General features: G+C 43.9%; 1 protein-coding gene across 1 annotated transcript; it reads left to right on the forward strand.

Annotated features, from left to right (window-relative positions):
• The first annotated feature begins 23,320 nt into the window (after nt 1–23,320).
• Nucleotides 23,321–25,501, forward strand: LOC139379379 (VGF nerve growth factor inducible). The gene has a single exon (XM_071122188.1). The coding sequence runs from the start codon at nt 23,332–23,334 to the stop codon at nt 25,492–25,494; it is 2,163 nt and encodes a 720-aa protein (XP_070978289.1). The 5' UTR covers nt 23,321–23,331; the 3' UTR covers nt 25,495–25,501.
• The last annotated feature ends 398 nt before the right edge of the window (nt 25,502–25,899 follow it).

Here is a 25,899-nt window from a genome sequence, read left to right on the forward strand (position 1 = left end):
AAAGCAGCCAACAAGTGCTCAGCACATGTGGGAACTCCTTCAAGACTGTTGGAAAAGCATTGCAGGTTAAGCTGGATGAGGGTATGCCAAAAGTGTGCAAAGCTGTCATCATCGCAAAGGGTGGCTATTTGAAGAATCTCAAATGTAAAATATATTTTGATTTTTTTAACACTTTATTGGTAACTACATGATTCCATATGTGTTATTTCATAGTGTTGATGTCTTCACTATTATTCTATAATGTAGAAAATAGTACAAATAAAGAAATACCCTGGAATGAGTAGGTGTGTCCAAACTTTTGACTGGTACTGTATGTGTTAACCTCTTGTTACTTCTATTGTCAATTCTGTTGTTAATGTTGTTACCAATATGAACATATGTATTTTATGTACAAATGTATTGTTTTTCTTACATTTAGATTTCAGGGAAAATTTTGCTGTACATTTACAACATTATCTGTCCAGATTTGTCAGCTTAATACTGTAAATTTCCTTTACAGCAGAGATAATGTAATATATTTAACTGTACTGTTTTTTTTACTGTAAAACATTGCAGCATCCCTGTGTTGTGACGTATGCTATCATTAATGTGATGATAGCTATTCATCAAATAATTACATACCATGTTCAATTATTACGTGATTAAATGAATCATATAACAATTATTTAAGTAGTAATCTGGGGCACCAACGGTAAAAGTTTATTTAACGAGTTACCGTTTCCCAAATTAACTAAAAAATATTAGAATATGTCCATTTGTGACCCGATTCAGAAAACTAGTCATTTGTCGCAAGTCACGACTTCAAAGGAGAGCCTGTCACGTTCTGACCTTAGTTCCTTTGTTTTGTCTTTGTTTTAGTATGGTCAGGGCGTGAGTTGGGGTGGGCAGTCTATGTTCTTTTTTTCTATAATTTGGGATTTCTGTGTTTGGCCCGGTATGGTTCTCAATCAGAGGCAGCTGTCAATCGTTGTCCCTGATTGAGAACCATACTTAGGTAGCCTGGTTTCACCTTTGAGTTGTGGGTGATTGTTTTCTGTTGAGTGTTTGTATCTGCACCAGACAGAACTGTTTCGGTTTCGTTCGTTCACGTTGTTGTCTTTGTTCAGTGTTCATTTACTTTATTAAAAAGATGGACACTTACCACGCTGCGCATTGGTCCTCACCTCATTCCAACGACGATCGTGACAGAATCACCCACCAACCAAGGACAAAGCAGCATGGTAACGGGCAGCGGCCAAAATCGCAAGACTCCTGGACATGGGAGGAGATTTTGGACGGCAAGGGACCCTGGGCACAGGCTGGGGAATATCGCCGCCCCAAGGCAGAGCTGGAGGCAGCTAAAGCTGAGCGGCGGTGGTATGAGGCAGCACGGCAGCGCGGCTGAGACGGGAGGCAGCCCCAAAAATGTGTTGGGGGGGGGGCACGTGGGGAGTGTGGCTAAGTCAGGTAGAAGACCTCAGCCAACTCCCTGTGCTTACCGTGGAGAGAGGTGGACCGGGCAGGCACCGTGTTATGCCGTGAGACGCACAGTGTCCCCGGTGCGCAGGCATAGCCCGGTGCGTTACATAGCAGCGCCTCGTATCGGCCGGGCTAGAGTGGGCATCGAGCCAGGTGCCATGAAGCCGGCTCAGCGCATCTGGTCTCCAGTGCGTCTCCTCGGGCCAGGGTACATGGCACCAGCCCTACGCATGGTGTCCCCGGTTCGCCAGCACAGCACAGTGCGGTCTATTCCACCTCGCCGCACTGGCCTGGCTACGGGGAGTATCCAGCCAGGTAGGGTTGTGCAGGCTCGGTGCTTAAGACCTCCAGTGCGCCTCCACGGTCCGGTCTATCCGGTGCCTCCTCCACGCACCAGGCCTCCGCTGGCAGCCCCACGCACCAGGCTGTCTCTCCGTCTCCTCCCTACAGGTGCTTCCACCTGTCCTGAGCTGCCAGAGTCGCCCGTCTGTCCTGAGCTGCCAGGGTCGCCCGTCTGTCCTGAGCTGCCAGAGTCGCCCGTCTGTCCTGAGCTGCCAGAGTCGCCCGTCTGTCCTGAGCTGCCAGAGTCGCCCGTCTGCCCTGAGCTGCCAGAGCCGCCGGTCAGTCAGGAGCTGCCAGAGCCGCCGGTCCGGTGCTGCCGGAATCTCCCGTCCATTCGGGACCCGTTGCTAGGGTCCCCAGTCTGAGGTCAGCGGCGAGGGTCGCCGCTCTAAAGAGGCAACAGAACGTCCAGTGTGCGCTCTGGACGCGAAACGCTCTGAATTTAGGAACGGACAATCTTAACAGCACAGTTGCAGTCACCAACGCTCTGGATGACATAACAGCCTAACCAGCTCTGCTGATAACTGGGACGTACTATACATTTGTAGAGTTACCGTTATTTGGTTATACCGTCCTTAATGATATCACAAACAACGACTTATTTGACATGATTATTGTTTCGAGCCCCACGAACCATTTACCACATTATTTATGTTAGAAATGTCCAACCTTTTGATGTTACAGTACTGCAACGTTTCTCTCTGGGGTAGCAAAGGGATTTTTAACTACCATTTCTGCAGAGTGGGAGAGAGAGTTTCTGCAAGGTATTTACGACCCGGTTGTTAAGTAATAAAACTCTGGTGGGAGAGAGAGGGTGGGCTGATCAGGTGCCTATGATCCTCACCCGAGAGGGAAAGTCATGACACCTGTAAATTAGCAGGGATTGTCACATCTACTCCTGCTCCTCCTCTCCGGCATTCGACGTCACCAGTTCACTAACCACCGGTCCTGGCATTCATCATTACACGCACCTGGCATTCATCAGTATGTGCACTTGCGCTTCATCATTAGGCACACCTGGACTCCATCACTTCACTGATTAACTCTCCTATATCTGTCACTCCCTTAGTTCCATTCCCCAGGCAGTATTGACTATGTGTTTCATGTCTGTATGCTACTTGTGTTTCATGTTCTGTTTATTAATAAACTCACCACCTGCACTTGCTTCCCGACTCCCAGCATCTATGTTACAGGGATCCTGTAATATGTCTTTACAGTAAGGAAAATAGTACTGTAAATGCTTTATATTTACAGGGAAAATTTTGACAGTCCCACTCTTATTTTTGGACCTGTAATGTTAGATTTCAGTGCAGCCTTTGGTATTATTGGCCATAACCTGCTGTTCAGAAAACATGTGTTTTATGGCTTTTCAACCTTCTCAACCTCATATTGTGGATTCAGAACTATCTATCTCATCAAACACAGAGGGTTTTCTTTAATGGAAGCCTCTCTAATGTCAAACATGTAGGGTGTGGTGTACCGCAGGGCCGCTCTCCAGGCCATCTACTCTTTTCTATTTTTACCAATGACCTGCCACTGGCGTTAAACAAAGCCTGTGTGTCCTTGTATGCTGGTGATTCAACCATATACATGTCAGCAACTACAGCTAATGAAGTCACTGAAACCCTTAACAAGGAGTTGAAGACAGTTTTCGAATGGGTGGCCAGTAATTAACTGGTCCTGAACATCTCTGAAACTAAGAGCATTGTATTCTGTACAAATCATTCCCTAAACTCTATACCTCAGCTGAATCTGGTAATGAATGGTGTGGCTTTTGAACAAGTTGAGGAGACTAAATTACTTGGTGTTACCTTAGATTGTAAACTGTCATGGTCAAAACATAGGTTCAATGGTTGTAAACATGGGGAGAGGTCTGTCCATAATAAAGAGATGCTCTGCTTTTTTGATACCACACTCCAAAAAGCAAGTACTGCAGGCTCTAGGTTTGTCTTATCTTGATTATTGTCTAGGCAGGTGGTCAAGTGCTGCAAAGAAAGGCCTAGTTAAGCTGCAGCTGGCCCAAAACAGAGCGGCACATCTTGCTTTTCATTATAATCAGAGGGCAAATTTAAATACTATGCATGCCATTCTTTCTTGGCTAAGAGTTGAGGAGAGACTGACTGCATTACTTCTTCTTTTTATAAGAAAAAGTTGACATTCCAAATTGTTTGCATAGTCTGGCTCCTACACACACACACACACACACACACACACACACACACACACAGACGCACACACTAACATTACCAGACATGCCACCAGTGGCCTTTTCACAGTCCCCAAATCCAGAACAAATTCAAGAAAGCGTACAGTATTATATAGAGCCATTATTGCATGGAACTCCCTTCCATCTCATATTGCTCAAATGAACATCAAACCTGTTTTTTTTTTTTTTTTTAAATAAAGCAACACCTCCTGGCACAACGCCTCTCCCCTATTTGACCTAGATATTGTGTGTCTGTATTGATATGTAGGCTATGTGTGCCATTTTAAAATGTATGTAGTACATTTATGTAGTATATATTATGTTTTTGTCCATTAATGTTCTGTATTATGTCATGTTTCATGTTTTGTGTGGACTCCAGGAAGAGTAGCTGCTGCTTCATAACAGCTAATGGTGATCCTAATAAAACGCTAAAAATACCAACATTCTCTGACTCCCAATAATTCGCATTCACAATGAGAACTTGTCTCATGAGTTCTAAAGTTTAGCCTCTTAATTTTGCTTCTCAATAGAATAGATTTAGGGACAGGCTATGAGGTGTAGGCCAGGGCCCTGACTCAATCTAGTAGCAATCACGACATAGATGGAAAAGCCTTACAAGAAATCATGTGGCAAAGACTACAGCCTAGAAAAATTATTCAAGAATAGTAATATTAGGGTAGAAATATGTCAATCATGATGAATGGAATTGAATGTAGCCTAGGTTTTTTTTTGTAACCCATAAATCTCTAGCAAAACGCACAATACAAAGATGAATCAGCAGCGACTAGCATTCAAGCCTTCAGCTGCTGTGAAATGTAGGAAATCCTTGGGTATCCTGTTCTCATGTAACGCACTGCCACTGAAATCTGCGCTTATCTGGCGCCTTAGCCAAACATATTAGCCATAAAGGCTAGGCTTACTATTTCATTCTGGATATCGTGGTGAATGTATTTCGCATTGCCATGATTTTAGGTCATTTAGAATAGCCTACATCTGTTTCTCATAGAATTTCCATTCACCTGACAGGCCATTTGTGATATTTTGGGCAAAAGTAGAGTATACTCTAACACCGTGCATCACAACTACACCACTGATGTCTGGCTTTTTTGTGCTGTGTTTTTATGCTGGAAAATGTTGGCCCAGTCACCTTTACTCAACCCCTGCCACAAGGCAATTTCTGCCTACACCTCTGGCACAAACAGTTGAATTGGCAACCTAATATTTAAATGCAATATAATTTGGGGAGACACCAGTGAACACGAACAAATGTGACTCCTGAACCGATCCCTGTTCAAATGGCCTACTGAGGAAATAAAATAGAGACCGCAACATAAAAAGACTACAGCAAACATAGACTACTAGACTAAATGATTGGGTTTAAAGCCTGCAGAGGTTTTTGTGAATGGAATGCGGCAGAGCATGCTGCATCCAATAAAATAACTCCCTGGCTGAATACAGAATGACAGAATGAGCTGGAGCTGTCCAGCCGCTGTCTGGTGCCAGAATGAATAGGCTACAGCTAGCAAGACGCATTGATCAAAGGCAACTGAGAAACTATACAGACCAAACCCATTATCACGTTCATGCAAAATAGTCAGTGCTTGTAAAATAGGAGGGTATTTATCAATTGATTGAAAATGAAAAGGAGTTAGTTGGCCACGCTTTTAAGCACACATTCATAATATAAAATCGGTGGTCTAGGTCTATAGGCAAATTATTTATCCCCCAAGAACATTTACCCAGGATTTTTCAACAACAACAATCTTTGCGACATGTCTAATTGAAACAGTAGATAGAGAAGACATTTTCTATAGATCAACAACATTTTATCCATTTGAAAGGGTTGGATTTTTCTTTGGTCAAACTTTCTTTACTATGACAAATTATAATGAAAACAGTGTTTTTCTAATAAATCAAATCAACGTTTATTTGTCACATGCGCCGAATACAACAAGTGTAGACCTTACCGTGAAATGCTTACTAACAAGCCCTTGTCCTGTTCAAGAAAAGTTAAGAAAATATTTACAAAATAAACTAAAAAATAATAAAAAGTAACACAATAAAATAAAAAGGCTATACACAGGGGGTACAGGTACCAAGTCAATGTGCGGGGGTACAGGTTAGTCGAGGTAATTTGTACATGTAGGTAGAGGTGAAGTGACTATGCATAGAATATAAACAGCAAGTAGCAGCAGTGTACAAAACAAATGTGGGGGTGTCAATGTAAATAGTGCAGTGGCCATTTCATTAATTATTCAGCAGTCTTATAGCTTGGTGGTAGAAGCTGTTAATGGCACGCTACGTTACAGCGTGCCGTGTGGTAGCAGAGAAAACAGTCTATGACTTCGGTGACTGGAGTCTGTGACAATTTTTTGTGCTTTCCTCTGACACCGGCTATTATATAGGTCCTGGATGGCAGCAAGCTTGGCCCCAGTGATGTACTGGGTCTACGCAGTACCCTCTGTAGCGTCTTACGGTCAGATGCTGAGCAGTTGCCATACCAGGCGGTGATGCAACGGGTCAGGATGCTCTCGATGGTGCAGCTGTAGAACTTTTTGAGGATCTGGGGACCTATGCCAAATCTTTTCAGTCTCCTGAGGGGGAAAATGTGTTGTCGTGCCCTCTTCACTACCATCTTGGTGTGTTTGGACCATGATAGTTCGTTGCTGATGTGGACACCAAGGAACTTGAATCTCTCGACCCATTCCACTACAGCCCGTAAATGCTGTCGTCCACGATCAGCTCCTTTGTCTTGCTCACATTGAGGGAGAGGCTGTTGTCCTGGCATCACACTGCCAGGTCTCTGACCTACCTATAGGCTGTCTCATCGGGAGTACAGGAGGGGACTAAGTACACACCCCTGAGGGGCCCCAGTGTTGAGGATCAGCATGGTAGACGTGTTGTTGCCTACCCTTACCACCTGGGGGCGGCCCATCAGGAAGTCCAGGATCCAGTTGCAGAGGGAGGAGTTTAGTCCCAGGGTCCTTAGCTTAGTGATGAGCTTCATGGGCACTATGGTGTTGAATGCTGAGCTGTAATCAATGAACAGCATTCTCACAAAAGGTGTTCCTTTTGTCCAGGTGGGAAAGAGCAGTGTAGAATACGATTGAGATTGCTGTGGATCTGTTGGTGAGGTATGCAAATTGGAGTGGGTCTAGGATATCTGGGAGGATGCTGTTGATGTGAGCCATGACCAGCCTTTCAAAGCACTTCATGGCTACAGATGTGAGTGTTATGGGCGGTAATAATTTAGGCAGGTTCGCTTCCTTGGGCACAGGGTCTATGGGGGTCTGCTTGAAACATTCAGGTATGTCAGTGAAGACACTTGACAGTTGGTCCGCGCATGGTTTGAGTATACGTCCTGATAATTTGTCTGGCCCCGCGGCTTTGTGTATGTTTAAAGGTCTTGCTCACATCGGCATCGAGTGTGTTATCACACAGTCATCCAGAACAGCTGGTGCTCTTGTGCATGCGTCAGTGTTGCTTGCCTCGAAACGAGCATAAAAAGCATTTAGCTTGTCTGGTAGGCTTGAATCACTGGGAAGCTCGCGTTTGGGTTTCCCTTTGTAGTCCGTAATAGTTTTCAAGCCCTTGCCACATCTGACGAGCGTCAGAGCCGGTGTAGTAGGATTCAATCTTAATCCTGTATTGACGCTATGCTTCTTTGATGGTTTGTTTGAGGGCATAGCAGAATTTCTTATAAGCGTCCAGATTAATGTCCCGTTCCTTGTTAGCGGCAGCTTTAGCCTTTAGCTTGATGCGGATGTTGCCTGTAATCCATGACTTCTGGTTGGGCTATGCACGTACGGTCACTGTGGGGACGACATCGTTGATGCACTTATTGATGAAGCCGATGACTGAGGGGGTATTACTCCTCAATGCCATTAGATGAATCTCAGAACATATTCTGTACCTCAGGCAAGGTACTCTACCTCAGGCAAGCAATACCTCAAGACTACTCTACCTCAGGCAAGCAATACCTCAAGACTTCCGGGAAAGCAGTGTATCCTTCTCGTCGGACTCGTTAAAGGAAGAAGCTTCTTCCAGTTCAAGGGGAGTAATCGCTGTTCTCATAAGAGACGGTTGCAGCAACAATATGTACAAAATAAGTTACAAAATTAGTTACAAACATTGCAAAAAAAACGAACAAAGTTGCACAGTTGGTTAGGAGTATGCAAAACATAAGCCATCCTCTCCGGCGCCATTTTTACAGTTTTAAAATGATGATTTCAGAATCATTTTGAAGTTATGCGGGGCACGTGATGTCATCATTTATACTGCCTTCACAAAGTATTCATACCCCTTGACTTAATCCACATTTTGCATGTGTTGCAGCTTGAATTAAAAATGGACAAATATGTTTTTTTCTCACCCATCTACACACAATACCCCATAATGTTAAAGTGAAAATATATTTTTTGAAATGTTAGAAAATGTATTAATATTATATACAGAAATATCAAATTTACATAAGTATTCACACCCCTGAGTGAATACTTTGTAGAAGCACCTTCTTTCTGGGTTAGTCTCTAAGAGCTTTTCACACCTGGATTGTGCAACATTTGCCCATTATTCTTTAAAAAAAAATCAAGTTCTGTCAAATTGGTTGTTGATCATTGTTGAACAACCATTTTCATGTCTTGCAATAGATTTCCAAGTAGATTTAAGTCAAAACTTTAACTCGGAAACTCTGAAACATTCACTGTATTCTAGGTATGCCACTCCATTCTAGATTTGGCATTATATGTTAGGTTATTGTCCTGCTGAAAGGTGAATTCATCTCCCAGTGTCTGGTGGAAAGCAAACTGAACCAGGTTTTCCTGTAGGAGTTTGCCTGTGCTTAGCTCCATTCTGTTTATTTTTTTATCCTGGAGAAACTCCCGAGTCCTTAACGATTACAAGATTAACCATAACATGATGCCACCACTATGCTTGAAAATATGGAGTGGTCCTCAGTAATGTGTTGTTTTGGATTTTCCCCACACTTTGTATTCAGGACAAAAAGCTAATTGCTTTGCCACATTTTTTGCAGTATTACTTTAGTGCCTTGTTGCAACAGGATGCATGTTTTGGAATATTTTTATTCTGTACAGGCTTCCTTATTTTCACTCTGTCAATTTGGTTAGTATTGCGGACTAACTACAATGTTGTTGATCCATCCTCAGTTTTCTCCTATCACAGCCATTAAACTCTGTAACTGTTTTAAAGTTACCATTCGCCTCATGGTGAAATCCCTGAGCAGCTTCCTTCCTCTCCAGCAACTGAGTTAGGAAGGATGCCAGCCGCGTTGTAGTGACTGGGTGTATTGATACACCATCCAAAGTGTAATTAATAAATTCACCATCCTCAAAGGGATATTCAATGTCTGCTCATACACCCTAGCTTGCTATTATGAAAATCGAATTCAACAATACCAATACTGTTTTCAATTTGACTTTTTCTTTCAAAAGCAGCTCAAACAAAACGCAGAGAGCCTGGATACAGCTATTAGTCATGGTATATTGGCCATGTACCACAAGCCACAGAGGTGCCTTATTGCTATTATAAACTGGCTATCAGTTTATAATAGAGTAAAAAATAATGTTTATAAGGTCTGATATACCGCAGCATTCAGCCAATCAGCATTCAAGGCTCAAACCACCCAGTTTATAATAGTCAGTAATTGCATTTTATCCATGCAATGTGGGAGGGCATCTAGGCTGTCACCAATTTATTAATGCCAAATGTGTCTATCAGTGTGACGCTATTGTGTCCAGCTGTTTTTATCAACACAAGATATTTACAATGGAAACGCACCCTAGCAGGCAATTGTCACATACATTTTCTATAAAAACGTTCTAAATGTCGACAACAACAAAAAATCACTGGGCAAGTTAATGGAAACATTGCTACTGACTTCGCCCGAAATGCCAGCCAGAAATGACAGAGTGACGCAACACTGGCAGTTGCAGTGTTTTGTTGTCTGTGGCCGTGACAGACAGACTCTACAACACTGCTCCCCGGCCTCCCACATCTCCGCAGCCAAGCGGAGGAATGTCCCCCCCCCCCCCCCGACTCCCCAGGGCCCCTCACTGCCAGATTAGCTAATCAATGCGGACTAAGCCTGGAAGAAGATCTATCCCAGTTCAGTGTTTGTGGGCTTCTCTCCAGCACCAACCGGATGCAGATGGAGAATCCGTGGGTGCAGATTATGGCAGCATCTCTATATACTGATCCACGGAGCTGACAATGCAAAAAGTAAAGCTGAAATTGGTAGTTCTTAGTCAAAAGACTTCCAACAAAATATCATGATAATATAGCCTACATTTACTAGCTAAATAATAGGCTTATAATAATGCATATGCTCTATGTAATTTATAGAGTGAGTATAGTGGACAAGAAGCTTGACATCATGTGCCTAACTGAACTCTACTCAGCCCTAAATGAGGCCTGCCCACCTGGTTACACAAACATGGAAAAAGCCTACAACACTGGCTGTGGTGGTGGCTTAGCCATCATACACCAAGCAGAACTGAAACTGTCCCCACTGCCCTTGCCTGTACTGTGCTCTTTTGAATGTCTTGCCGTAAAATCCAAAACCCTCCTACTCCACGACTGTGGTTCTAGTTTATCAGCCTCCTCAACCTAACCCATCCTTTAAAACCTTACCCATCCTTCATCCCTAAAATCACTGATCTGCTCACATCACTCTGTTCCACCTCAACCAACATTGTAATTCTAGGAGTTTTCAATATCCCTGTTGACTCTCCTTCATGTCACTCTGCTGCTGTGTTTCTGAGTTTGATTGACTGTCTTGACCTGAATCAAGTTGTTGACGCCCCCACGCACACCCATGGGCACATACCTGACCTGGTCATCACTGACTCCATCAAAAACATGCAGGTCTATGACCTTGGTGTGTCTGACCACAAGGTTGTCACACTGGACTTGACATTTCTTCCCCCTCTAACCAAGTCAAAGCGTTGCATGTTTTTCCGGAACCAGCCAGTCAGAGAGAACATCTTGAACCCGTCTGTCTCCTCCAGCTTTTTTGTCAGTGGATGAAATTGTGGAGTTTTACAACCAATCGCTGAACAGTGTGCTTGACCTCCATGCCCACATAAAAACATGGGATGTCGCATTCGCTCGCTCAGCTCTCTGGGAAACATGAAATCCACTTTACTCAACCTGGAGTGGCATCTCAGAAACTATTCCAAGGCCCTGAAAGAGGCATGGTCAACATTCTACTCAAGCCTTATCAATAGAAATCCTGTAAACTCAAAGCACCTGTTTTCCACCATAAACCATCTTTTGAAAACCCCAATCCCAGTCCCCCCATGGAGACAACAGAAGAGCAGTGTAACAGCTTCATTGACTTTTTAAAAATAAAGGTCAGCAACTGTCACACCAGCCTTCGCTTGGCTCACCCTCGTTCGGCATCGCCGGCCTTCTAGCTGCTACCGAATCTGCTGCTGGCAAATGCCCCTTTGCACATCAACCCTGGACTTGTCTCGTCATCATTACACACACCTGGTTCCCATCCCCACTCTATCACTGTATATATACTCCCTCTGTCTGTCCCGTCCTGACCTTAGTTCCTTTTTTGTGTCTCTATTTTAGTTTGGTCAGGGCGTGAGTTGGGGTGGGCATTTATGTTTTGTTCTTGTGTTTATATTTCTATGTGTTTGGCCTGGTATGGTTCCCAATCAGAGGCAGCTGAAAATCATCGATTTTCCTTTATTCTCTTGTTCGTTTGTATTTCAGTGTTCAGTTTATTAAAGGTATCATGAACACGTACCACGCTGTGCTTTGGTCTACTCCTTCTTCCACCAACGGAAATCGTTACACTGTCATTTATCTTTGTTGGTCATTGTCAATGTAGCTTGTTTTCCTGAGTACTTTATTATTTTGCACTTTGGGTTTCGTCCCGCTTTTATATATGGTGCTTTAACACATTCAGTAGTTCTAAACCTGCGACTGCTTCCTGCCTACTCCTCTCTACCCTTGTGACAGTATGACCGACCCAAGGGAACAGGACGCAGCAGGACATCCAGACCTCTCCGCTATAGGAGCGAGGCTCCTATACCACGGCTCTTGCCTGGAGCACCTCGGGACTGCCATAGACGAAGTGTTCCAGACCGTACGCCAGAAGCAGACTACACCACCACCTTCCCAGCTTCCAGCGGTCGTTCCAGCCACCCCACCACCAACTACATCACCCGGTCCTGCCCCTCCCGGAGCGGTTTGACGGCACCCCAGCTATCACTGTAGGGGGTTTCTCTTGCAGTGTGACCTACACTTTGCCCGTCATGCCAGGACAGCCTTGGTGATCTCAGTGATGACAGGCTGGGCACTGGAGTGGGTGCGCCATCTGGGAGAGGGACGGTCCAGAAGTGCAGTCCTATGAGCGATTCACCCAGCTCTTCAGTGCCCATCTGACCACAACACTTTCACCCAGTTGTCCTCTGAATCATTCAGATGTTCATTGGCAAACTTCAGACGGGCATGTATATGTGCTTTCTTGAGCAGGGGGACCTTGCGGGCGCTGCAGGATTTCAGTCCTTCACGATGTAGTGTATTACCAATTGTTTTCTTGGTGACTATGGTCCCAGCTGCCTTGAGGTCATTGACAAGATCCTCCCATGTAGTTCTGGGCTGATTCCTCACCGTTCTCATGATCATTGCAAATCCAAGAGGTGAGATCTTGCATGGAGCCCCAGGCCGAGGGAGATTGACAGTTCTTTTGTGTTTCTTCCATTTGCGAATAATCGCACCAACTGTTGTCACCTTCTCACCAAGCTGCTTGGCGATGGTCTTGTAGCCCATTCCAGCCTTGTGTAGGTCTACAATCTTGTCATTGACATCCTTGGAGAGCTCTTTGGTCTTGGCCATGGTGGAGAGTTTGGAATCTGATTGATTGATTGCTTCTGTGGACAGGTGTCTTTTATACAGGTAACAAACTGAGATTAGGAGCACTCCCTTTAAGAGTGTGCTCCTAATCTCAGCTCGTTACCTGTATAAAAGTCATCTGAGAGCCAAAAAAATGTCTAAGTGAGAGGGGGTCAAATACTTATTTCCCTCATTAAAATGCACATCAATTTATAACATTTTTGACATGCGTTTTTCTGAATTTTTGTTGTTATTCTGTCTCTCACTGTTCAAATAAACCTACCATTCAAATTATAGAGTGATAATTTCTTGGTCAGTGGGCAAACGTACAAAATCAGCAGGGGGTCAAATACTTTTTTCCCTCACTCTATGCTCCCTCTAACTTTCCTCTCTGCTCTCGGAGGACCTGAGCCCTAGGACCATGACTCAGGACTACCTGGGCTGATGACTCCTTGCTGTCCCCAGTCCACCCCGGTCCACCTGCTGCTGCTCTAGTTTCAACTGTTCTGCCTGCGGCTAAGGAACCCTGACATGTTCACCGGATGTGCTGTTTTCAACTCTCTCTCTCTACCGCACCTGCTGTCTCTAACTCTGAATGATCGGCTATTAAAAGCCAACTGACATTTACTCCTGAGGTGCTGACCTGTTGCACCCTCTACAATCACTGTGATTATTATTATTTGACCCTGCTAGTCATCTATGAACGTTTGAACATCTTGGCCATGTTCTGTTATAATCTCCACCCGGAACAGCCGGAAGAGGACTGGCCACCCCTCAGAGCCTGGTTCCTCTCTAGGTTTCTTCCTAGGTTCCTGCCTTTATAGGGAGTCTTTCCTAGCCACCGTGCTTCTACATCTGCATTGCTTGCTGTTTGGGGTTTTAGGCTGGGTTTCTGTATAGCACTTTGTGGCATCGGCTGATGTAAAAAGGGCTTCATAAATAAATTTGATTTAAATTTGTATTTTATTTTCCTCTCTCTTTCAAAACAGTTCTCAGGAGGCAGGTTAGTGTGTGTAGAGAGAACACATTTGACTTGGTGGAGTCAGGCTTCTACTTCATTGCCCTGGCCCACTACACCAATGAGGCAAAGGACCTCAAGTTTGGACCAGTGAGTCGCCAACTCGTATTATACCTTACACAACTAGGCACATATTTATCCGTCCACCTTCCTCAAACTCCAGTGCCATACTTTTGTTTGCCTTTTTACCAATGTCTGTGGATTGTACAAGGATTTTAATCTGGGACTTCAACTCCATACAAAATGTAATTCCATCCACTGTATTGATCTGTCTCTCTTATATATGCAAGCTTATTTGTTTACATTTGAGTAATTTATCAGAGGCTCTTATCCAGAGCGACTTAAAGGAGCACTTAGGGTAAAGTGCCCCACTCAAGCGAATGTCGACACATTTTTCACAGTAGGCTCGGGATTCAATCCAGCAAGCTTTCGGTTACTAGTCCAACACTCTTAACTACTAGGCTACCTGACATTTATAGTGTTCATAGTGTATATACTACAGTGCATTTGGAAATAATTCAGACCCCTTGGCTTTTTAAAAAACATTTTGTTACCGCACCCAGGTGGTGAGGTAGGTAACAACACATCCGCCAAGCTGACCCTCAACACGGGGGCCCCTCATGGATGCATGCTCAGTCCCCTCCTGTACCTCCTGTTCATCCATGACTGCGTGGCCACACACGACTCCAACACCATCATTAAGTTTGCCTAATACACGACGGTGGAAGTCCAGATCACAGGCAATGATGAGACATTCACATCGACAGGGCTGCAGTGGAGTAGGTCGAGAGCTTCAAGTTCCTGTGTCCATTTCACTAAGGACAGATCAAGGTCCAAACACAACAACACAGTCGTGAAGAGGGTATGATATCACCTCTTCCCCCTCAAGAGGCTGAGAAGATTTGGCATGGGAACTCAGATCCTCAAAAAGATTTATACAGCTGCACCATTGAGAGTGTCTTGACTGGCTGCATCACGGCTTGGTATGGCAACTGCTCGGCATCCAACTGCATGGCGCTACAGAAAGTATGTCACGCCCTGACCTTAGTTATCTTTGTTTTATTTATTATTTTGGTTAGGTCAGGGTGTGACAAGGGTGGTTGGTTTAGTTTTCGTATTGTCTAGGTGTTTTTGTCCTGTCTAAGGTTTTTTGTATATCTATGGGGTTTTAGTATGTCTAGGTATATGTAGGCCTATGGTGGCCTGAATTGGTTCCCAATCAGAGACAGCTGTTTATCGTTGTCTCTGATTGGGGATCCTATTTAGGTTGCCATTTTCCATTTGGGTTTTGTGGGTTATTGTCTATGGTTAGTTGAATGTCAGCACTCGGTATATATATATATATATATATATATATATATATATATATATATATATATATATATATATATATGTGTGTATGTGTATTTTCATCATAGGTACACTTCAACCATGACAGACAAAATGAGAAGAAAAAAAATCCAGAAAATCACATTGTAGGATTTTTTATGAATTTATTTGCAAATTATGGTGGAAAATAAGTATTAGGTCACCTACAAACAAGCAAGATTTCTGGCTCTCACAGACCTGTAACTTCTTCTTTAAGAGGCTCCTCTGTCCTCCACTCGTTACCTGCATTAATGGCACCTGTTTGAACTTGTTATCAGTATAAAAGACACCTGTCCACAACCTCAAACAGTCACATTCCAAACTCCACTATGGTCAAGACCAAAGAGCTGTCAAAGGACACCAGAAACAAAATTGTAGACCTGCACCAGGCTGGGAAGACTGCATCTGCAATAGGTAAGCAGCTTGGTTTTAAGAAATCAACTGTGGGAGCAATTATTAGGAAATGCAAGACATACAAGACCACTGATAATCTCCCTCGATCTGGGGTTCCACGCAAGATCTCACCTCGTGGGGTCAAAATGATCACAAGAACGGTGAGCAAAAATCCCAGCATACAAAGAACACCATACCTACTGTGAAGCATGGGGGTGGAAACATCATGCTTTGGGGCGGTTTTTCTGCAAAGGGATCAGGCCGACTGATCCGTGTAAAGGAAAGAATGAATGGGGCCATGTTTCGTTTGATTGTGAGTGAAAACCTCCTTCCATCAGCAAGGGCATTGAAGATGAAACGTGGCTGGGTCTTTCAGCATGACAATGATCCCAAACACACCGCCCTGGCAATGAAGGAGTGGCTTCGTAAGAAGCCTTTCAAGGTCCTGGAGTGGCCTAGCCAGTCTCCAGATCTCAACCCCATAGAAAATCTTTAGAGGGAGTTGAAAGTCCGTGTTGCCCAGCAACATCCCCAAAACATCACTGCTCTAGAGGAGATCTGCATGGAGGAATGGGCCAAAATACCAGCAACAGTGTGTGAAAACCTTGTGAAGACTTACAGAAAATATCTGTCATTGCCACAAAGGGTATATAACAAAGTATTGAGATAAACTTTTGTTATTGACCAAATACTTATTTTCCACCATAATTTGCAAATAAATTCATAAAAAAATCCTACAATGTGATTTTCTGGATTTTTTTTCTTCTCATTTTGTCTGTCATGGTTGAAGTGTACCTATGATGAAAATTACAGGCCTCTCATCTTTTTAAGTGGGAGAACTTGCACAATTGGTGGCTGACTAAATACTTTTTTGCCCCACTGTATATATGTATATTTTTTGTTCAGATTTGATTTATCTTAGGCTATCAGAGTTGGCAACTATTTAGATAATTGAAAATTTGTTTTACTTTCATACATATATCAAACCCACGTCCCAAAGGGGCCATGTGGGCAGCATTAGAGAAGGTGAGTCACTGCGGGGAAACGAGGAAGCTGCAAAACAACAAACCCGCGCGCCGCTCTAATATTGAGTGGCAGACGGTAAAATTAAACTGTTATAGGAGAATCTGCCCCCTTGGCACCCGATTACCTGTGTCATCTATCTCTGCTGGAAACACACTCAGATCTACACAAACGCATATACATGCACGCGCACACTCACACACACTCTTCCTCTCTATTTCTCTCTGTTTCTCTTGCTGGGTTTACACAGGCAGCCCAATTCTGATCTTCTTTTTTCACAAATGGGTCTTTTGACCAGTCAGATCAGCTTTGAAAAAGATCTGATGTGAAAAGATCAGATGTGACTGGTCAAAAGACCAATTAGTGGAAAAAAGATCAGAATTGGGCAGCCTGTGAATATGCAGCCTCTGTATTGCACACAAACACTTCCATGTCCAATCACTGTGTGAGTCAGACAAGCACTGCTCATTGTAGCCTGCCCCACCATCAGATTAAATTATCCTTTAATTAGATTGGACTCTACTCTCCATACAGCAGTGTACGCCTTGACATTTGCTGGAGAAAATGCATAATGTTTCCAAATAAAGAAAGGGGCGAGAAGGCATAAGATAGTAAATTAGTCTAACGTTGATAATCTATGATATAAACTAATGGATACAAGCTTTGTTGACATAATAGGCTCATTAATGCATTTCACAGGACAAAACATTCCAAGCATTCCAACATAGGTACAGGTGCCCCAAAGGGACAAAGCTAGAATATCGATACACAACAACCACTACTTTTTGTGCAGTATTAATTTACTATCCCAAGAAACCACTTCATGTACATTACTGTATTGTACATAGGCTGGTCATCTAGGTTTGTGCCTGTAGACTTTCCATCACCATGAAGAAAAACAGTGCACGATACAGTAATTGAGTACATTGAGACATTAAGTGGTGTGTGATGATTTAATGATGTGGCTCAGTTGGTAGAGCATCGTGCTTGCAATGCAAGGGTTATGGGTTCAATTCCACGGGGGACCTGTATGAAAAGGTATGCACTCACTTCTGTAAATTGCTCAGGATAAATCTACTAAAATGGAAAATGTTAGACCAGAATAGATCAGATTAACTATTTTGTACAGATCATTATCAGACTCAAGTTACAAATGCTGGTAAAGACTCAAATACATTTAGTTTTTTTATCACAAAAGTAGTGTACTGGCCCTTTAATAGTTAGCGATTATAGTGTATTCAGTGCAGGCAACAAAAACAAAAATCTGCCCCCCTCCCGTCTGGAAACTAACGCAGCACCCACCCCCAAACTACATCCCGCGGCTGAGTTCACCTATCTCCCTCTCCTGTGGTGTGTTTTTGGCTATGCTCCCCCCTGGCGGGAGAAATACTATCTAATTCACCCCGTTTCCGTTCATTCATCAGGCTACTGCAGTGTAGCAGAGCCAGAACGCTCCTGGTTCATTCGAGCGAAGCGAAAATTCTTATCAATGAAAGCTTGGTTCCGTCACTAGGGGAAAACTCTGACGTCGGGTCACGTAGGCAGGGAGGGGGAGGGGGGCGTATAAAGAAGCGGTGCTGCCGGTGATAACTCACTGAAACAGAAGCACAGCGAATGAGGCAACAGTAAGAAAACCTGCGGTGCTGTCCGTGATAATACTCACTGAAACAGACGCACAGCGAATGAGGCAACAGTAGACAAACCAAAAGGGAGAAATAACTTTCTACTTTATATACACTTCCAAACAACACCGAGCTTTATTTGTGTTGAGTAGACATTGGTGTGTTGAGTTAGAGTAACACGTTGAATCAGAGAGATTTGAGGAGTGACAAGGAGGAGAAAGTAGCCTATCTGGTTTCACCGCAAGACACCAGGTAAGTCTTAACTACTTTAATATATCTTATTTAAAAAGTGATCAAACTGATTGATCCTGTGGCATGAACGACTGAAAACTAAAGCTATGGTCATGTATTTGAGAGTTTGTATGGGATTCCACCTTGCATTTAGTTAAGACAGACTGTAGTTAAAAGAAATAGTAACACAAGTGTTTTAATAATAAAGGAAAATATATTGAATGTGTTTACTCCAATTAGGGGAGAGGTGATAGTGTAAGGGGGAGACAAAAATAATATATATATATATATATATAAGTGCATTCAGAAAGTGATCAGACCCCTACACTTTTTCCACATTGTTACATTACAGCCATATTCTAAAATTGATTAAAATGTTTTTCCCCCTCATCAATCTACCCCATAATAACAAAGAAAAAGCATGTTTAGACATTTTAGCAAATGAAATAAAAATGAAATCACATTTACATAAGCATTCAGACCCATTACTCAGGTCTTTGTTTGAAGTACCTTTGGCAGTGATTATAGTCTCGAGTCTTCTTGAGTATGACGCTACAAGCTTGGCACACCTGTATTTGGGGAGCTTCTCTTATTCTCCTCTGCAGATCTCCAGGTTGGATGGTGAGTGTTGCTGCACAGCTATTTTCAGGTCTCTCCAGAGATGTTTGATCTGGTTCAAGTCCGGGCTCTGGCTGGGACATTCAGAGACTTGTTCCGAAGCCACTCCTGCATTGTCTTGGCTGTGTGCTTAGGGTTGTTGTCCTGTTGGAAGGTGAACTGTCACCCCAGTTTGAGGTCCTGAGCACTCTTGAGCAGGTTTTCATCAAGGATCTTTGTATTTTGCTCCATTCATCGTTGCCTCGATCCTGACTAGTCTCCCAGTCCTTGCCGCTGAAAAACATCCCCAAAGCATGATGCTGCCACCACCATGCTTCGCCGTAGGGATGGTGCTATGTTTCCTCCAGACTTTATGCTTGGTATTCAGGCCAAAGAGTTCAGTCTTGGTTTCATCAGACCAGAGAATCTTGTTTCTCATGGTCTGAGAGTCTTTAGGTGCCTTTTGGCAAGCTCCAAGCTGGCTGTCATGTGCCTTTTACTGAGGAGTGGCTTCCGTCTGGCCACTCTACCATAAAGGCATGATTGGTGGAGTGATGCAGAGGTGGTTGTCCATCTGGAAGGTTCTCCCACCTCCACAGAGCAATTCTGTAGCTCTGTCAGAGTGACCATCGGGTTCTTCTCCCCCGATTGCTCAGTTTCGCGGGGCGGCCAGCTCTAGGAAAAGTCTTGGTGCTTCCAAACTTCAATTCCTTCGACCTCATGACTTGGTTTTTGCTCGGACATGCACTGTCAACTGTGGGACCTTATATAGACAGGCGTGTGCCTTTTCCAAATCATGTCCAATCAATTGAATTTACCACCGGTGGACTCAATCAACTTGTAGAAACATCTCAAGGATGCTTAATGGAAAAATGATGCACCTGAGCTCAATTTCGGGTCTCATAGAAAAGGGTCTGAATACTTATGTAAATTTTTTTTTTTTAAATGTATACATTTGCACAAAAAAAATGTTTTTGCTTTGTCCTTATGGTGTATTGTGTGTAGATTGTTGAGCAAAATAAACAATTGAATCATTTTTAGAATAAAGCTAACAAAATGTGGAAAAGGGGTCTGAATACATTTCAAAGGCATATATATATATATTAAATGTTTTATTTAACTAGGCAAGTCAGTTAAGAACAAATTCTAATTTTCAATGACGGCCTAGGAACAGTGGGTTAACTGCCTTGTTCATGGGCAGAACAACAGATTTTTACCTTGTCAGCTCGGGGATTTGATCTAAGAAACCTTGAGATTACTGGTCCAATGTTCTAACCACTAGGCTACCTGCCACCCCAAAACATATATATATATATATATATATATATCTATCTGCAATATTAAAGATGATCTACTCCCTAAAATAAATAACATATATATATATATATATAACACAATTGTTTTAAAAGATCAACATAAAGGAATGTATTTTCACAAGTTTCAACTTATTTTTCAATACTAATCTTTGTAAATTGTAAGAGATTACTATCTCTCAGTATAAATAGCCTACAAGAAAATGGGTGTGGATTATGAGAAGAGAAATAATCGAATGATAGAATGACTGAGGTTGGCTAATGATTGTGGTAATCATATTGACAGGGATTACCGGAGATCATGATAATTGTCATATCATCATAACCATCATCATCATCATAGCCACGCCTCTTCCCAGTCTTCCATCATCTTTGCCATCACCATGGCGTCACAAACTGCCAAGAATAAACCCAGGAAGACCAAATAAAGACACAGGGTGAAAAGGACACTTTAAACAGCTGCATCTGTCTGCGTAAAAGAGTGGTTTTGCATGTCAAACCAATTTTGATGCTACTTTTTAATAGTTAGTTGAGACATTTATGTACATGCATTAATTATGTGTATAAGTGCTCTGCTTTCTTCTATACTTTCATGCATACTAGAGTTCATGTGGTGATAGAGTTCTTGCACGTTTAATCTTGAGGCAACAGAGCGCTTCTCCCAGGTCGTGTGGCGTTTCGACTGAGCAGATTATGGCTAGATAGGGCTTCTTAAAAGCAAATGTGCTTTGGTGGAGAGACTGCACCCTACGTATATTGCCCTCGTGGATGGGAATTTGCCGATAGAATTATGAGAACGGGTGAGACAGACATATGTGGTTCCAGAAGCTTTTTAATACCTGTACCACCCGAGGGGTCAACATTTACCAAACATTATACAGCAAAAGAATTAAGTATGAAATAGTGGGACCAATAAAGCCAACCAAAGAGATGGAATAATTGTAAGGTGATATAGATTGTTGCTATACAGTTTGCCTGCGCATAACTTGGACATGTTAGGAAAGATCACTCTATTGGGAGAAAGTGAGATTTGTGGTGTGTCATCCACACACACACACACACACACACACACACACACACACACACGGGTGCATCATCCAGGCCAGGTAGGTTGTCTCCTAATCTCTCACTCTGTAGATTACACTGATCCATCTGTGTTTTGATTATCCAGGGGTCAAACCTATATCATGCATCCCAAATGGCAGTTTATTAACTGTTGGCCTACTATTTTGACCAGGACCCATAGAGCTCTGGTCAAAAGCAGTGCACTGTGTTGGGTAGGGAATAGCCTGCCAATTGGGATGCAGCCTCAATGCGGTATTATGATCTTTTAATCTCATGTCCATTTTCAATCTCATCTACATTCTGGGATGATATCTGCAATAAGTACAGACCTGTGTCAGTGGTTAAATCCAATGGGTTTGTGTTTGACATTGTTGTGGCTGTAATGAAGGAGATGATCGATTGTTATTGATTATTTCATCAGTCTATTCATGCTACTTATTGAATTTTTAAGAGAGAGAAAAAAAATCCGAAATCATTGTGTCTGGTAGGTATTATACTGTAGCGATCAATGTGAAATCGGTTGTTGCCATGGCCACTGATATAAATGACCTTACAAATAGCACCCACTTCGTCTCTGTAGCACGCGCATTGGAACGCTTTCTTGCCAATTGCCACCCGCCCTGTTACCACGTGCCTGGAGCGCTCACATGCGAAGGGAGCATTTACACACGCAGGGAACAGCACTAGCTCGAGACACTGAGCCAATTAACCTTTTGTTAGATCAGCTCAGTGGAGGCGCGAGAAAATACTAAATACTGTATAGCATGTGCCAAATCACACGGTTTAAACACAAATCGACGCACAAGAGTTTCATTTATCTTGACACCTTGCAGCAAATAGCCTACAGGTATTCTAGTTTAGCCTGTGGAGCGGAACAATTCAATTGAGGAAAAGTCCAAATTGGACAAACTGGATTCAAAGGCATTGTTGTGAAAGCAATTAATATGAGCCATGGAAGTAGCCGAAAAGCTAGGAAGTCGTTGAGAAACCATTTCAAACAGTTGGCCCAATACTGGTCAGCCATTTTGTGTGGGTCCCTATGCTCAACTGATGTTATTTGTGACCTGCACAGAGGTGCATGATCTACATTGATTAAGGTGAATTAATATAGTATTTTGTCTATTATGTATGTTATATTTATGGGGGAAACTGAGTAGTGTGTACTGAGAAAATGACATCTGTTGTAAAAGCAACCTACTCTAGTGTTTCATCATGATTCTAGGTTGAGAATTGTTTTCGCATGCAGATGAGTGATGACATCATCTACTCCATTTGTGCTAATTATTTGGTTCATATCCCTCATTCCTTTACAGGCTGACTCACGTCCATTAATTCATTTCACTTTAATAATGCTATGAGCTAATGGTTTTCTTGGCAGTGACACCACATATTTTAACTGAACTGTATATGCAGCTCCCGAGTGGCGCAGCGGTTTAAGGCACTGTATCTCAGTGCTTGAGGTGTCACTACACTTGTTCGAATCCAGGCTGTATCACAACCGGCCATGATCGGGAGTCCCATAGGGCAGCGCACAGTTGGCCCAGTATCATCCGGGTTTGGTCGGTGTAGGCTGTCATTGTAAATAAGAATTTAAAAATATATATATATATATATATGTGCTCATTAAAAAAATTGTACCATCCTGTAAAACTTTTTATTATAGGTATATAAAAATAAAATGCTTTCTATTGTATATGGGGGTTAGAATAAAAATTCTACGTGGGTTCACCCATTTTTCTTATTTTATCTAACAAATCTATATTTTCTGTCTCTCATTCACCAGGAGCATCACCTTCCCTCGCCCCCTCTTGTCATTTTTGTGTGGTCATGATGTGGTCCCACTTCGCCACAAGTGCCCTTATCCTACTGGTTGTCCTGTTGAGACTCACCCTAACCCTCCCGCTCACCGCCTCCGTGGCGACCGAGACACACAGCCCCGGCGACAGCCATGCTCCTTCCCCTCTTGGACTTAGGCCAACCGAGGGAGAGAATGAAGGGAGGAAGGGCGGACTTCCACAGAAGGAGAGAGCAGAAGAGGAGGATGAGCTTTTTGGAGGCATGGACCCCAAAACATTAGCAGCCGTTCTGCTGGAGGCGATGAATAAGCCACACGGGGAAAGGAGGAACGGTGTGGAGGATGGGCGCAAGGAAAAGGAGAGAGGAAAAGAGGAGAATGAGAGAGAGAGGCAGGAGGAGGAGAAGGGAGAGGAGGTGAGAGCCGCATTGGATGAGGAGGGAGCAGACCGAGACAGGGACAGTCGCAAGGAGCTTGAGCTGGTGATGGCGGCCGCTGCGGCGCAGGGCAAGGAGGAGCGAGAGAGGAATGAGGAGGAGGAGGAGGAGAGGAAGAGAGCACAGGAGGAGGAGGAAAGACTAACAGAGAAAGTGACTAGCCACACCACCAGCCAGACGATTCCTGGAAAGGAGAAACGACCTCCGGCAGAAGGAGAAAGAGGGGAGGAGGTGGGAGTGAAGGAAGTGGGGGCCAGAGAAGATGCGCAGCAGGGACCACCCACCTCACAGGAGACCCAGCAAGAGGAGGAAGATGAGCAACTAAGTCCAGATGAAGTGCAGAACCTCCAGAGCATGTTGGAGGAACTGCAGAACTACAACACAGCTAACAAGAGAGAGAGGGAGGCCCAGGAGCAGAGAGGGAGAGAGAGCAGGGCCTACAGCCAAGACGACACAGACCAAGCCCTGATCCACAACCAGATAAAACCCAAAGCTAAAGGATACCCCCGAGCCATGTCGAAGAAGCTCAAATGGCAAGAGGAGATGCAGAAAGCCCTGAACATGCCCACTTATAGAGGAGGCAACTTCATGGACGACTTTGACAATCTGGCTCGACCGGCGGCTGAGGAGGATGATGAGGAAATGCTGAGCCCCGAGGAGGAAGAGAGGAGGGCAAAGGAGGAGCAGGAGGAGGTCAGGAGGCAGGCGATGGAAGCTCAGAGGGCCAAAGCCGAGGAGGAGAAGTTGGCGGACATAGCCTCGGACATGCTCCTGCAGTACATGGTCAAACAGGACAAAGGAAAGTACCAGAACAAGAAGACCCTGCTGTCCAACGCAGCGGAGGACAAGCGCTCTGATGAGGAGGTCGTCAGCGAGGACGATGATATTGATCCTCAGACCATTGATAAGCTCATCGAGATCTCCAGTAAGCTCCACCTCCCCGCGGACGACGTCGTTGACATCATCAGCGACGTTGAGAAGAAGAAGAAGAAAGACGCTCCTGAGACATTGCCCTGGCAACGACCCCAGCAAAGACCCCTGGTTTACCCAGCAGCCAAAGCCGTCGATGCCCAGCCTTCACACCCCCGATACCCCACCCTGAAGCAGCCTCTCCCGGCCATCAATCCCCTCAAGGCCTGGTTCAAGGACAAATCCTCCATCAAACCCTCAAAACAAGACCTCTGGATCAAACCTCAACAGAAGTCCTTTCGGACTTCCTCCAACTATCCTACGTATCCCTTCTACCAACAGAAGCCCTATCGAGGCTACTACCCAATTTACTTCCCCCCTCCCAAGCCCAAACCCCTGTTCTATGCCAAGCCTTCCTACATGCTCAACGATCTCCTGTCGAATTCTCTGGACTACGACTTTGATTTCCCCCCCAAGAGGAGGTACCGTCCCTGGGTACAGCCCCGCCCGAGGAAGCCCCCCGCTGCACTCCGGCGGAACCTCTACTACCCCAATTACTCCAACTATCCCAACTACCTCCTCCCCCCACACCCCAGGACATACAACCCCCTACCCGTCCCCGTCCCCATGCCTAAACCTCGCTCGTCCCCACCCAGGGGTCAGGTTCAGCCTCGCCATCGGCACGGTTACTATTACCAAGCGCCCTCAGCACCTTTGGTGACCCGGGACCAAGATTACTATGGGATGCAGGGGATAAGGATGGGGCCGCAGCAGCAAGATAGCAATGAAGACCTGGAGAACTACATTCAACAGGTCTTTATGAAACCCAGGCCTAGGATGTTTCAGTGAAAAGAGAGGAAAGAGAGAGAGGGGGTGGGAAGGAGGGAGGGGAAAAGGGGAGGAAGAGAGAACAATGTTTTTTTGTTTTTTTTACACCACTTACTTTTGATTTCAGGTTTTGCCTTGGTTTCGTCTCTTTAATGTACTGTTAGATTTTTGTCAAAGAGCAACACAAATTACATGTAGCTTTTTTTTTGTATTGAGTACAAATGAACTTGCAGATAGAAAAGTGAGGGAGTCAGGATGACACACATCCATTCATTCCTCTTGCTCTTTTCTTTGGAAGATGAAACTGAAGCTGTTGTCCAAAATGACTGAAAGAGGGGCACTAAACCAATCACATAAAGAACTATAGAACATACAGAAACATAGAACACTGACTCTATAGACTCATCTCAACATCCTGGGATTCTG

The sequence above is a fragment of the Oncorhynchus clarkii genome, chromosome 21 (genome assembly GCF_045791955.1).
Source record: "Oncorhynchus clarkii lewisi isolate Uvic-CL-2024 chromosome 21, UVic_Ocla_1.0, whole genome shotgun sequence".
Lineage (NCBI taxonomy): Eukaryota > Metazoa > Chordata > Actinopteri > Salmoniformes > Salmonidae > Oncorhynchus > Oncorhynchus clarkii.